This window comes from Buceros rhinoceros, unplaced genomic scaffold, assembly GCF_000710305.1.
Source record: "Buceros rhinoceros silvestris isolate BGI_N320 unplaced genomic scaffold, ASM71030v1 scaffold3027, whole genome shotgun sequence".
NCBI lineage: Eukaryota > Metazoa > Chordata > Aves > Bucerotiformes > Bucerotidae > Buceros > Buceros rhinoceros.
The window spans coordinates 40,322-55,353 of record NW_010420294.1 but is presented as its reverse complement, the minus strand read 5'-3'; the positions used below and the strand labels follow the sequence as shown (position 1 = coordinate 55,353).

The 15,032-nt window shown below is 35.2% G+C and overlaps 1 protein-coding gene across 1 annotated transcript in view; it reads left to right on the top strand.

The window, feature by feature from the left end:
• The window catches only part of NEK10 (NIMA-related kinase 10), a 95,179-nt gene that overhangs the window by 52,304 nt on the left and 27,843 nt on the right, over nt 1-15,032 (top strand). The window contains exons 23-25 of the mRNA XM_010139251.1: nt 3,472-3,601; nt 4,186-4,256; nt 7,306-7,519. Of these exons, the coding sequence (XP_010137553.1) occupies nt 3,472-3,601; nt 4,186-4,256; nt 7,306-7,519 (415 nt within the window). The remainder of the gene's footprint in view (nt 1-3,471; nt 3,602-4,185; nt 4,257-7,305; nt 7,520-15,032) is intronic.

Sequence of the window (15,032 nt, the reverse complement as noted above, 5' to 3'; positions counted from 1 at the left end):
CCTTTTTCTTTTTCTTTTCTCCTAATTAAAAATGTGGAGTAGTATGAAAAGATATCATCTGTATTTAAAAGAGGTACTTAATTTTGCAGAAGTAGTTCAGAAGAAAAAACAGGTAATTCTTTGCATTAAGCAATGACTTAATGAAATTCAAGACTCATTTTAAGGCTGTTGGCATAGAAGACTTTGTTATTAAATTTAACAGCAATGCTGATGTATTAAGCAAGAGTGAACTTTCTGAGAAACAGTTAAAAAACTGTCTGTCCAAGGGTACTGAGAATTTGGAGAATTATTCTGTGGATATATTTCTGTGTCTTTCATTTAGAAGAATTTAGTCTTGCTTTTGCTTTGGAGATTTGTTTAGTGAAGGACTCTTCTATAGTTAGCATAATGCTGCTGAAGTAAGCTTTTTCAGCTTGAATATGTAATTTGGAAATGAGCAGTGATTTGTAAATGTAGAAGAAAACTGTAGTGGTATGTTAGCTGCAAGAACAAATTACTAATTATGTAAGTATCTGTTGCCTCTTTTAGTATTCAAGACTGGGGATATCATAGACAATAGCAATAGTATGGCTGCTTCGTGGGTCTACAATCAGCCCTTGGAGCAGTGGAATTGTGTGGAGCATTCTTTATTGGCTCTTAGAGTTTCTCCCTTTATGGATTTTATTTTGACACTGAATGCATTTTATGATGTGGAAATATGTTCGCCAAAAATTTTAATTAGTATGACTGTTCCATTTCAGCCAATCGAGATCTCTTAGTTGAAGAATTAAAGGGAGAAACCTGCCTTTGCAAATAAAGCAAAAAAAAGATCATACCAATGCTACATCCTTAAATTAATTTTCAGTGTTTGTGGCTAAGACTGATTTTGGAAGGTGTTTATGGAATAAAATTCAGAGTCTGTTTCTACTCATTCTTTCTGGTCTTGATCAGGCAGTGAAAGTTTATTCACAGCTGTCAACTGAATTAGACAAACCTATGTACTCCCACCACCCTCCTGTTTGTGGGTGGCAGCACACAGGAACAAAACTGGGTGCTTTCTCTGCTTGGCACCCCTCAGCAGTGCAGATCCAAAGGATGCAATTCGGTTGCAGAACTGTTTTCCTAGTCAACAAGTACTGTACCCCGTCCACTTTTCTAACTAGCAGATGGTGAGGCAAGCCTGTAGAACACGCTGAGGGTTTTCACCACATCTTTTAGAAGTAAATAATATTTGAAATTTCTATTTAAAAATCTAAATTACAGAATTAATTAGCCATGCAAACATGGCATCATAAACGTATAGGACTTTATAAGCTCTGTAAAACTTTCATAGTCACCTTAGATAAATATTACTTTGGTAATTTAAAGTACTTCTGAAGTATGAAACGGTGTTTATTGAAGGTATTGGTCATCCTAATGCTCTAAATATCAGAGACTTCTGACTGAAAGCATTTATTCTGGAAAGAAAGATCAAGTAGTACTCTGCTGCAAGTCCTTCTTTTGATTAAAAAAAAAAGGATTAGATTTGCGTTTAGAACAGGAAGACTAGCATGAATAAGCAGACCAAATGACTTCATTAACTTCCAGCTATTAAGTGTCTGTGTGAAACCATGTAAAACTACAACCCTGTCAGCACTGTATTCTTCCTGTGATTTATGAGTTATGGTAGTAACAAATACATTTTTCTCAAAAGTCTGCTGTTTGCTCTGGACATCAAGCTAGATTCTTCCCTGCTGTTCATGAGTATAGGATTCTGCAGGCCATGTCATGGTTGCTTCTGTTTCTCTTGCAGTTGTATTCAGCTTATTCTTTCTGTGAACACAGTGCAACTTTTTGCATAGTCACATAGATTTGACTTTAATAATCTCCATTTGGAATTTTAATATTATTTAATTATTTAAAATTAATAATTTATAACTTTGTCTCTTTATGGATAAAAATTATCACTAGCATGAAAGATTGTAAAGTTCAAGTTAGATTCATTTTTCTAAACAGTAACATGCTTAGAACTTTACTAAGACAGGGGCTTTGCCTTACTGAGCTCTCCATCTATATGGTAAGTTGCAACACTGACGTTTATTCTAATAGATGCATTTAATACCTAGAAATGAACTTTTCATGAAGGCTTCTAATAAATTAGTGTCACAGTGTGGAGTAAAGACGTTCTGATTACAGAAATGGTATTACATGCTGCAACCACGTTCAACACCCTGTGTTCCCCCTGTGGTTATGTAGTAGCAGCAGCAAAATTCCAGGAAGATTGCTAATTAGGTTTCACCCAGGAATCTGTGTCTTGCTTGATCAGAAAAGTGTGACATGTCATTCTCTCCCACTTTCCCAAACCATGACCTCTGTTCTGACTTCCTGTTAAGATCACTTGATTTCTGTTCAGTGTAACAGTTTATCTATCTAAGGGATCTCACTGCATTTATTTTAAAAATCCGTTTTCTGTACTTTGCATGTACCAGCAGCACACCTTCTGGCAATATACTTTATCCAGACTGCATCATTAACTGAATTTACACAGTACCTCTCAGCAACGACATCAGGCATTTTACCAAAGATATCAGTAGTATAGTCGTGGTGTGGATGTAGTGGTTCCAAATTCTAAGCGGAAACGAAAAGCAAAACAAGTAGGTTTTGAAGCTGATTTTACAGATGAAAGGAGTCAAGTGTTTTCTTATACATCTGAATAATTACAGAGAGATGATGTTGAGTGAAAAAAACCACATTATGTGATATGACCTTTACTTACTGCTAGGACTTGAGCTCCAGCATCAGAATATCCCCACTAATATAAATTATTATCAGCTGGGCTTATGAAAAGTGCTGAGGAAATTAAGAGAAGGAAGTGGAGCCTGCTTTTTGTACTGAGTCAAAACTGAAATTACTGCCTTCTTCCATTTGCTTTAAATGGATCTTTGTAATGGATAATTTTTAATTGTCATTTGGCTGGCTGTTGAGTGTCCGTGTGGCAATCTCACAGGGAATGCAATACAGTGGTTTTAGGGTGATGACACATGATATAATAGTTAAGTTTGTTTACTCACATTAATAGCAAAATCATATCCATTTGCATTCTAAATATAGGAATCTTCTCCAAATATTTCTGACATCTGAATTACAAGAGGATGTGATCTATTTGTCTGTTCTGCAGCCCATTTTACTGAAGTGCCACCATTGTAAACAGGTTCTGAATGCTGTAGCTAATTTGTATCCATTAGGTCCAAAAAGCATTGTAATATGAAATGAGTGGAAAGGACAAGTGATCAAAATATAAACACTAGCGTTGTGAAAACGGCACTGGAAATGGAAAAGCTGTTAATTATACTGTGGCTGGTAAAGAACATAAATGCCACCTTTTGAACATAATTGTATGTGCTCTGAAAATATGTTGTAGTGGCTGACTAAATATTAGGTGTTTTTTAGAAAAATAAGCCCACTTTGAGATGAATTAATGAAACTTTGTGGATTGCATTGCTTTTTACTTAGCCCTGAGGTTGTAAAGTGTGAGCTGTACGGAGAGAAGGCTGATGTCTGGGCTGCAGGATGCATCCTTTATCAGATGGCAACTCTGAACCCACCGTTTTACAGCATCAATATGCTCTCCTTGGCAACTAAGGTATTCAGATTTGCCAGATAACCCAGCAATTATTTCTGCATGTGTTCACTGTATCCATGAGAATTTATGTTCGAGGTTATAGATGCGTAAACTGATGTGTGAATGAGCAAAAGTGTTTATCAGTGTATGAATTGCCGTCTTGCCATTCTGATCACAAAAATTGCTTGTGAATGTTAGTATATTATTACCTTTCAGACTCGCATGCATTCATCATTTCATTTGGTAATAGGTGCTTTAGATTATAAAATGTCTTGATGTACTGTAATATTGGATTTTCTATAGTACTGTGTATTACATCTTAGGATGTGAACATAAATAAAAACAAATCATTGTTTGTATTTTTTTGGTGTTTCCCTTATTCAGATACTGTAGGCCTTTGACCTACAGTGATTATATACACTAATGAGGATACCTGATTAGAAGTGACGTTCTGCGTAGAAGATGTGTTCTAAGTTGGTTTGCAAGTTAGAACTGACGATGTAATGCCCTCATGTTCTTTCAAGGAACAATACTTAACATATGGGATCTTCAAATAAATAATGGAATATTTTTCTTCAATTAACTGTAGATTATTTATTTTGCAGATAGTAGGGGCTGTGTATGAACCTGTGCCAGAAGGACTATATTCTGAAAAACTGTCATTTACCATTAAGAGGTAATTGCTCATCTAGTATTATTCTGGTGTCGTGTTTTATATGTTTCCAGTAGTGGTAACGTGACAGTTTGCTGGCCTTGGCAACTGCCAGTGTTTGTCTCTGAGTATGAAACATCTTCTGATTTTAACAACAACTGAGGTATCTCCTTACCCTGCTAATGACATATGCTGGTGTAATAAACACATTTATCCAGCCAATATAGGCTCTATAGTCAGTACTGAAACTTAACAGTATCAGTGCTGTAAATAATTCCCTGCAGATCGGTATTTTCCCCTATGAAAATACAGCATTTTTAGTCATTTTCAAGAGAAGTTTATCATCAAGTTGAATATGTTATTTTTAGATCACTGTATGATCACGTTCATAGATTTCTGTTTATTTGACTGATAGAAGTATGTCTCTCACTACCTTCTAATCTTTTAGTGGAATAGCAGAGGTAACAAAATAGAGATAGGGCAGTAATGGAGGAAAATATGAGCCTGTATTTGTTCCACTCGTTCATCAAGTTTTTCTCTTAGCTATAGTTATATCTTCTTGTTGATAGTGTAATGTGTAAGACAAAGTATAGAGAGTGAATTGGTGCACTGCTATGAGATTTAGCTCCCTTGCTTTATCCATTTTAGAAGAACTCCCCTTAGCATAAAAATGCTTTTTGTTTTTCACTTGGATGTTGAATTCCACCTCTAAAAAGCACTTTACAGTACAAAGACTGTCATATGTTTATACAACGTTTTATTGTGGAAGAAGTTTTCTGTTATTTAAAGCCCTTGAGGATGAAAGCCAACAAAGGACAGGATAGGAGCTGGTTGAACTAACGTTTACATTTAAGTGGTCCTGAAATGAATACTTACAGTTATTTGTAGTTAGAATAACCAGTTTTGTTAATTAATCACTCACTATTAAAGAATAGTAATCTCAAATGCATGTAGAAAATATCCTTCAGTCACATCATATCAGTATTGATATGTATTGCATTCTCTTAGGGATTTTAAACATATCTTTATCTGTGACTTAAAGTTATGTGAGTATCCGACCCTCTGTCTTTAATGTCTTTTTATACCTGATAATGATGAGAAGCTCTCTAATAGGAAGTTTTTGAGGATTTTTCCAAGACCAGCTATTGAGTTATTTACGGCTGTAGATACTGTAGCTGTATTAAACAGGTTCACTGAAAGTCCTATACCATCATGAACGTGGCTGCTATGGAGGCTAACTGGTTTAAATGGGTGATTAAATAGGTATTTCCATGAAAATATTAAAATTAAGTTTTCCTGTGAAGATTTATTTCTATGTATTTTTTTAATAGCAGTGGGAAACATTAAAGGTTTTTTAAAATAATGTTGATTTTTTTTACTATGGGTTAATCCTTCAGTGGAATATTACTTTTAGGTTTTAGCTTACGTTTTGTGAGATACTTAGAAAGAATAAAGAACATTAAAGAAAAGCTGTAGTAATGAGATTTTTCTAATAATACAGATGAGGAAACTAACAGAAATGAAGAAGTTCTTTCCACATATTCAAAGGTGAATGCCATAAAAGGAAAAAATAGTTGATTGATAATTAAATTATTGGAATAAACATTGAAAGCTTCATGTTGCAACTGTAAATTTGCATTTAGTGTTATCATTAATATTACTCAGTATTGTTATTATTAAAATACAGTTTTATTGGTTTAAGCTACTAAAGAGAGTTCTGAAATCATAATCATCAATCTACTCAGTGTTTAGTCATCAAAGATGCATGGTAAATGGATATAGGACTTACCAAAAGTCTTTTATAGCTCACTTTACTTCTGGAAATGTTGACCAATTTCAGTAGATTAAAATAAAAAAATTAAAAAGAAAAAATCAAATGGAGCATTTCTTAAGGGTGAAAAACTTGCATGCGTTTAAAGGAAATATAAAATTTTTAGTACAACAGATCAAAAAAGTTATGAAAATTAATGAGATGAGTCAACAGATTTGAACAAATTTAAACAAAAATTATTAAATTCAAGAAATTCAAGTACTGTATAACATTTTCAAAACTGCTATTTTACATGGCAGTTATGTTTATTTAGGAAATACTGTTTTAGAAATAATAAAATAATTCTATGACACTTTTTCTAAAGAAGGGTGTTGGGTTTAGTCTGTCTGTATGCTAGCTGGTCAATAGTACTCTGAAGGGAAATCATAATAAATTATGAGATTCACTAGAGTAAACAGATTGAAGACAGTTTATAATACATGCAGAACTGCCCCGTCAGCTTTCATGTCCTGCACTACATACAAAATATTTAAAAGTAGACCTAATAGTGTATTTTTACTGTTACTAAGCAGCTACTTAGCGTGCCTTAAACAAGAATCATAGAACTGTAAAGTAATTTATGTTGGAGGGGACCCCCGGAGGTCACCTAGTCCATCTGCAAAAGCAGAGATCTGGTTGCTTGCTGCTCAGGGTCTTGGCTGAGTATCTTGCAGGATGGAGACCCTACAGCTTTACTGGGCCCTCTTCAGTGCTTGTCCACCTTTGTGATTAAAAGTAGTAGTAGTAGTAATAGTCCTGATACCAAATCAAATTTTCTTGCATTCTAACTTGCATCTGTTGCCTCTTGCCCTAGCAGTGCACCTCTGAGAAGGGTCTGACTCCATCTTTTCCATACCCTCCCATTATGTAGATAGCAATCAGATCTCTGTATAAGTGGCCAAGGTCCCTCTGACAGCAGCTCTGCCCCTTTTGAGAAGGCACTCTGCCCCATCATCTGGGTCTTTATTAAAAGACATTAAACAGTACTGGCCCAGTATCAATACCTGGAGAATGCTACTTCCAGCCACCAGCTGGATTTTGTACTGCCAATGACATCCCTTTGAGCCGGGAAGTTCAACCAATTATCTACCTACCTTAAAGTCCTGGGGATATTGTGGGACACTGTGTCAAACTGTCCTACGCAGGCTTGTGCAGAGTGCTGGCCAGTATGACTTGATAAATACCAGGTGAGGAATGCAGTGGTGGTAAACAGTTTTTTAGAAAGGAGTAGTTAGCTTTCATTCGAGAATACTCTTTCTGTAGATGCTTGACTCCTGATTCAGAGGCACGTCCAGACATAGTGGAGGTCAGCTCAATGCTGTCTGATGTGATGATGAAATACCTGGATGTTTTATCCACCTCTCATGTCGCACTGGAGAAGAAACTGGATCGGGAGAGGAGACGAACTCAGAGATATTTCGTGGAGGCTAATCCAAATGCAGTAACCTATCACCATCAGCTTTCCATTTTATCACAAGTAAGTATATGTATTAGGCTTCATTTTTTCTTACAAATAAGGTACAACAAAGCAGTAAATATATAAAAATTAAAAGGTCCATCTCTTAGACCACTTTTTAATGAAGGCTTTTTAATTTCTTTCTTTTTAACAAGGTGTGCATTCATTTTTTTGTGGACATACTTATACAGGAAAAGTAAAGTGTCTTAAAAAATTATATCATTCCATGTTGGAAAGTGGCATTGTTATGGAGATACTTGCAGTTTTGATAGTGTCTGATAACATTTAATTATTACTGCACACTTGTGAATGGTTTGTGAGTAGGAGAATATGCACTTGGCTAGGGTGGAACAAATTGGTAATGTTGTGTATGATTCACAAACAGTGACACCTAGAAAATGGAACCTACAGAAATATAATTTTTAATTACGGATTGCTAAATGAAGAACAGTGATGCTGATAGGTATTTGCTCATGCTTTCTTACTGTCTGATACAGTTCTGCAGAAGTACTTCTTAAAATTCTTCCATTTTCTTTGGGCTGTGTTTCAAGCATTCTTCATGAAGGACATGAATATTTTACATAATGACCCAAACTTTTATATGATCTCAGAGAATTTGCTTAAAAAAATACAAGGACAGTGTTTTTGTGTAGTAAAACCTCACCGTGAATATTTTTGTTACGGTAATTGTGAAGCGAAGTTATAGTTTACACAGCTACTCATCTCTGTTCAGCTATTGCATCTCTCTTAGATTCCTTTTACCAGGGCTCAGTAATTTGCGCTGAAAAACCTCAGTATAGGAAAGTTTTTCAGGAGCACCTCGTCCCAAACTTATGGATTATTATTATTTTTAATATGTCCTTTGTCTTCACCTACCTGGTCAAACATAAGACTTGTAGAAATTATTAATTTTTTTTTAAGAAGTATTTTGTCCTATCAGTCCAAGATCATTGCTTGCGTTATACCATTTTTTTTTCAATAAAAAGGATGCCAAAAACTTCCAGAAAAATGTGAGTGGTATTCAGATGAAAGAAAGGTACAGAGTAGGATTTATAACTTAAAACAGTATGAGCAATTTTTTCCATGTTTTTTGAGTTTTCTTACCCTACACATTTGCAAGCTTCCTGTATGTCATTATTTTTTCATTTCTTATAGTTGTTTTCTTGCATAACTGATGAATTTTAAAAAAGCCCTGTAGATGGAAAGCTGCTTGATTTGGTATTTCAATGCAGTTATTCTGTCTTTGAGAGAAGACTGCCATATCCAGACATTTACATTGAAGTTAGAAGACTTCTGTTCTGTGCAAATACTTGGAAAACAAGTGTATCTACAAAACAAGAAGGAAAATTCCTCTGTATTTTGAGGGATAATGTCTAATCTTCTCAAGGAAAGAACACTGTTAATTCTAGTTCCAATCCAATGGATATTTTATTATTTATATTTAAAGAAGCAGCTACAACAGGAGGATCTAACAAAGATCCAGAACACTGCAGAAGCTGAGGGAACTATGGCTCGGTAATGGCTCAGTGGGAGACTTAATTGTGTGTCCTTGCTGTAACTAAATCAGGCTAGGATCCTTCAAATTTCAGAGTGCTGCAGAGCTTAGAAAAAGATGGAGCCATGTTGTTTGTTTGTTCCTAGTGTTGTAGGAAAATTTTATGAAGTTGGAGGATTTCTAATAAAAAGAACAATTATTCCTGAAAAGTTTGACTTTTGAAAAAAGACAATATTCTGACTAAAAGTACTAGGAATAATTTCAAGCAGCTGTTCCTGGAATAAAAACTCTGTGAGGTATGGACAAACTAATTCATCTTAGTCAAGGCCCCAACGATTCCACAGCCAAGTAATTTGTCATTTTTTCCCTGGTGTCAGAGAATTCAGTGTTTCTGTGATGTAGTTTAATATTTTGTTGAAGCAAGCTATCTTATACTTTGTTTTCTGTCTACTAAAATGTACTTGTGGCCTCCTTTTTCATTCCAGTTGTGTCATATGGGGAATGTTTCTGAAATAAAGAGCATACTATCTCTTCTGGTTTATGGAACTAAGCATCAGAGACCTTTTGGAGCCAGAGTGGAAGCTGTTTTATAAGTAGTTAAAAAACAGTAGTTAGAAAGTAGTTGGAAGCTGATAAGTAGGCAATTGAAAGGCAGGTCAGTAGATGATGATGGAGGAGTGTAATTACCTTGCCTGGCAAGTGTAGCACAAAATCCATGCTTGAAAATAATCCTAATAAAAAGCATCATTATCAGCTCCCCACATAAATTCTGATCTTTCCTTGTTTTCCATAGAAATTGTTGTTTACATAAGAATGGAAGCAGATACAGGGATGAAAGTGTTTATTAATAGAGTTAGTGTGTTCATTTCTGAAAGGTTAAGGTTGCTGACATAACACAGGGTACAGAGGACCCAAACAAGTAATAATGATAGTAATAATTATCTCTCACATAGTCAATATTATATTTTCCTTCTCTGGGAAGGAAAAGGTGCAAGGTCACCGAACAGACCAGTGGCAAAGCTTAATTTTCTGTGTTTCAAGCCAGATCAGAGTCTCAAACCAGTAGCTGATTTAACTAATAAAAAAAGTATCTTTCTAATATTTTCCCTCAAAGAGATGAGAGGGTAGCCAAATAATAATTTGATTGCTTTTTTGACGTACATAAATTTGAAAAATTTAGACATTATTTTGGCTGTTTGCAAAAAGCTGAAAATAAGTCACTTTTATTACTTTGAAAGTATGTGTTTGATTACACTGGCATCATACATTATCGTTTCATTTACTGTATATATCCTGAAGTGTTTTTAACTTAGAAATAGTGCTTAGAAGCCCTTGATAAGCCCCTGTGTTCACATACTGTTTGACATATAAATAGAATAACTTTTTTCTCATTGCTAGATTCTTTTAATGTAAAATATCAACGTACCTGAAACAATATAGAATGATGAATATTGAGATCCATCCTATATTTTGAATGTGAGAGAGAAAACTGTAGGCTTAATAATCGGAATCTGTAAGCTAAAATATAACAAAATATGAGACATTCGTACCTCCTGCTACTCTCAGAGAATATGTGAAAAATGGGCAGACGTGAAATGTCTGACATGAAAATAAAAATGGCTTATCTGAGTAACTTCCTTTCCTCAGTTTTTGAAGTTCTGATCTGTGCATTATGACACACATGTTCTGTCACATTCTCTCTCTATGCGAGGGCTTTGTAATACTGTGATCTTTGGGAATTTAAACTTATTTTAATTTTTGAGTTAATAGTGTCAGCAGAGTACACATTTTATTTTTAAATCCATATATGGAAACCTGTGCATTCAAATGAAGTTACGCAGAGTAACAGGAGACCAAGGTGCTTTGGCAATGGAAAAGAACTTTTGTTTCTGAGCATGATGCCATCTATGGAGTAGCTCCACATCCAGTGTTTGTCAGGGTGCCAGAAGTTGTTAACAGCGCTTGGTCTGAGCTGGTCGATTCAGGTCACTGTTACCTGAGTGCTTTGTCCTAATGTCAAATACACAAAAAAGCTTATTAGTAAGGTTGCTCTCTGCATTCTTCTGTTTTGACACCTGAACTGCTAAGTTTCCCCTAACCCAGCATGCTGAAGAGCATGGCATATAGACCCAAGGTGAGTCATCTTCCATCTAGATAGGATTTTTAGCTGCAGGTCAGTCCCTCCCAGACCTGGAGGGTCCCAGACCTGGATCTGCAGATATCGTGGTATTGTGCTTCTGGTGGACTAGGATGCTACTGCTAGGAGATGTACTCCGATTATTCTGCTTGCAGGCAGCTTGGTTACAGCCTATGCAAAGAAGCCTGCCTGGCTCTCTTTTGCAGAAACAGTTCAGCTATTTATTGGCTGGAAATAGAGAAGGCTGCAGCATAGCTGTTTTCAGACAGGATTACATCTAAACTAAACAGCCTGTCTAGACCTGAAATGGTAAATGCAGTTTCCTGTGGCATCTGTGGCATAAGCTTTCATAATCCACCTGTAGATCATTTAAAGTAGATCATAGTGATGTAGTGTAGTGTACAGAATGTAGTGGATATATAGATACACTATATATAGTATATAATATGTATAATATAGTATTGTAGTAAATACTTGTGGGGCACTTTGTAGCACCTGTAAATACAGAGCATTCTACTGCTCCCACTCTTCTTCATCACAGGAATGGATTTTCTTTACCCCAGTCCTTTTTGTCATTCACAGGATTGTGTGGCCAAAGGGGAGAAGGGTTAAACCTCATGGTTTAAGAATCCATACTTTTGTAACCACCCTGCAGGGTATTGGCAACTCTTACAATTAAAAGCAGCCATCAGTTTCTGCAAGTTTTTAGAAGAAATGAGGACAGGATCACAGTTATCTGAAAGGCAAAAACCCACAAAATGATTTAACTGTGTTTTCACCAAGACATTTCTCCCCATACCCAAATTCAGTTCTCCACCACTGGCAATTGTTATGCTAATAATGTTATATCACTGCATGCATTACAAAGTAGTGCTTAATTAGCAATTAGCTTTGAATTTATCTTTTTTCTTGTTTAACTCAGTAAAAGATATAAAGATTGGATTCATGTTCATTTTAATTTTCTTTTTCTCTGTGTTTACATATATATTTTGCTCAATTCAGCCAATCAATGCATAAGATTTATTTTTTTCTTTAAACAACTGCGAACAAACTCTTTAGTTTTGAAATGCTTAGAATGCAACAAATTTAATATTGCAGCAATATAGTCCAATCTTTACATTAGGTCAGAATATTCCATTCCTATTTTTATTAAAGATTGATTATTAAAAAGTTATTAAAATTTGATATATAAGAAAAGAGTGGTTCTGTCTGTGCACTGCTGCATACAATTCCCATTACTTTGGAAATGCATGAGGACTCAGGAATGTCATGAAAGCTGAGCATTCCACAAATTACCTTTCACTCCATTGATTCTGTTCTGACACTGTTTTGTTTTGGCATTTATGTAGCAGTTAGTGAAATTAAAGTTTAAGTGTTAGGAATTACAGTTGGTGTGATGAGAAGGTAAACCTTTTTAGATTTATGCTATTTATATTTGGAGACTAAAATAACTGTGCAAAAACTGTTTTGCAGGTATGATTTTTTTAAGAGTTGCTGAATGTAGAATGCAGTCATCACAGCCAAGCTGCTACCTGTGAAAATGTACGATCAAAGTATTAAACTCAAACCCATAATTTGTTTAATTCAGCTTCAATTTGTTAGTGCATCATAGTATGTTAACAGAATTACAGAATATAAGGCAGAAAGAGTTGACAGAGACTATCTTGTCCATCTCCAAGCCTTAGAGTTACCCCTTACTCCTGACAAGTATCTGAGCGCTCAGTCCTAAAAATTTCAGGTGATAGAAAGCCTCTCCCAAGGCAAACTGTGCTAGATTAGGCAACAGTTTGGAACCAGCAGAAATGCAAATACTGTCTTTACAGTCAGCAATCACATGCCTGAATGAGTCTTTTTTTTTTTTTTTTTTTTTTTTTTTTTTTTTTTGATCTGAAGGTAATGTCTGGAAAACCATGAGGATGCCTGAAGCACTGTCGGACAATAATTGGAAATCCTGGCATACTCATAGCACATAGACACTGTGCTATCTACTGCATCTGCAGTTTGTCTGGTGCTTTCAGAAAGTGTTGGTCTTGCATTGCATGCTTGACTGAGTAGATGTGTTACATATGTTTTTGGGAAATATTAGATGGACGTATGCATGTGCACATACATAGGGGATGTCTATGACACTTGAAAATTTCAGACCCACTTCTAGTGTCATATGACTGCTCTGAGAACATCCCCAGAACACTGTATTTACTGAGCACAATTCAAACCTGTTATGTAGTGTGTGAACACTTACTTTTCTCTCCACGATCCCAGGTAGATGCAGTAGTTGAACATTTAATTACTGTTCTGTGATCTTAAAGTCAAACCTAAATTTTACTTGTTGCAGCTTAAGCTGCTTAGTTTTTTGTCCTCCCAACAATGGAAATTCATAAGAGTTGTTTCTTTTCTCTTATATATTGTATCTCTCCCCCCCCTTTTTTTGATTGAATAGTCAAATTCTGTTAGTCTTAGTTTCTAAGTCGTGTTTCATAGTGTTCTGAATATTATCATTCCTCTGCTGCGTCTCCACGTTTTTTCAGTGTAGTGTTCAAAACCGGACTTATTTTCAACTGAGACCCATAGTTGTATCATGTAGAGAGATTACACAGTTCTTAGAGATGATTCTCTTCTTTACACATTTCAGTATGATGTTTACCTTTTCAAAACAACATCATATGGTTGAGTCCTGTTTCTGATCCACCAAAATCCCTGTCTTTTCCTCTAGAGCTGTTGTCTGACCATTCCTTCTCTAGTCTGTGCATTTGTACAAGTTGTTTCTTCCTGCTTATAGAACTTTGCATTCTCCCTATTTAAACTTCACTAGTTCTTTTATTTTCTCCAGTTTCTCAAAACTTACTTCAGCACCTACTGTCACTTGCATTGACGCAAATCTGTGTATGATGAATATGCTGTCATATGATAAATTATGCGAATGCATCATAGTCTGGGCACATTTAATAGGCATTCTATCTATTATGCAGATTATCATTGTGACAACATTGAATGATTTTGGAACGAGGTCAGAAGAGATCCTGAAAAATTGTTCTCACTCTACCCATTTTCAGTTTAACAAACACTCAAAGTAGTTACCAAGTTGGGTACAATTTTTCTGGTCAACTATACAGCCAACTGATTGTGATTTTGTCTAGGTACCACTTCCCTACCATTCTTGTAAGATCTCATGAGAAACATTGTGAAAAGCCTTAATAAAACCGTTGTAAATAACATCTGCTTCTTGTTCCTAATACGCAGGAGTTATTACCCTGTTACAAAAAGAAATATCTTGGTTTAGTGTGGGTTTTTTCTCTGATAATTTTATGTTAGCTTTTACTCATTTTATTGCTATCTTTTAGGTTTTTACGAATAGTTTAATAGTGGAAGTAGTTAATTATTTTTCTTTAAATAGGAATTCAATTGACTAGTATAATGCTGTAATTACTTCTAATACTGAAGATTAGTTAAACACTGTTTACAAATGCCATCAGAGAGCTTTATAAAACAGAAAAGTTAATTCTTCTGGTCAGCAGTTTGGCAAACCAGAGCTAATCAAAAGATCAATTTCTTTATTGTAGTTAAACCTATGTGGGGTTTTTTGGTTTTGTTTGGTTTTTTTTTTACAGTGGTAATTTGAATTTATAAAAGATTAGATTCCTATGAGAAGTAAAAAAAAAAGATTGAGGTTTCATTTCTAAAAAAAAAAAGAAAGTGTATTTGATTTTATAGCGGCAATGGTCACCAGTGAAGAGACAGTATGGTTCAAGAGGCTCAGCTTGTAGACAGGGGTTTTTCTTTATGGCTGGAACACAAATTTCAAGTGTTTCCAGAGATGTTTTTGCTCAGTCATAAACGAAGTTTAATCCTTGGAAAAAAAAATTTAATTGCTTTGTGATATGAACATTTTTTGCACAAGGACT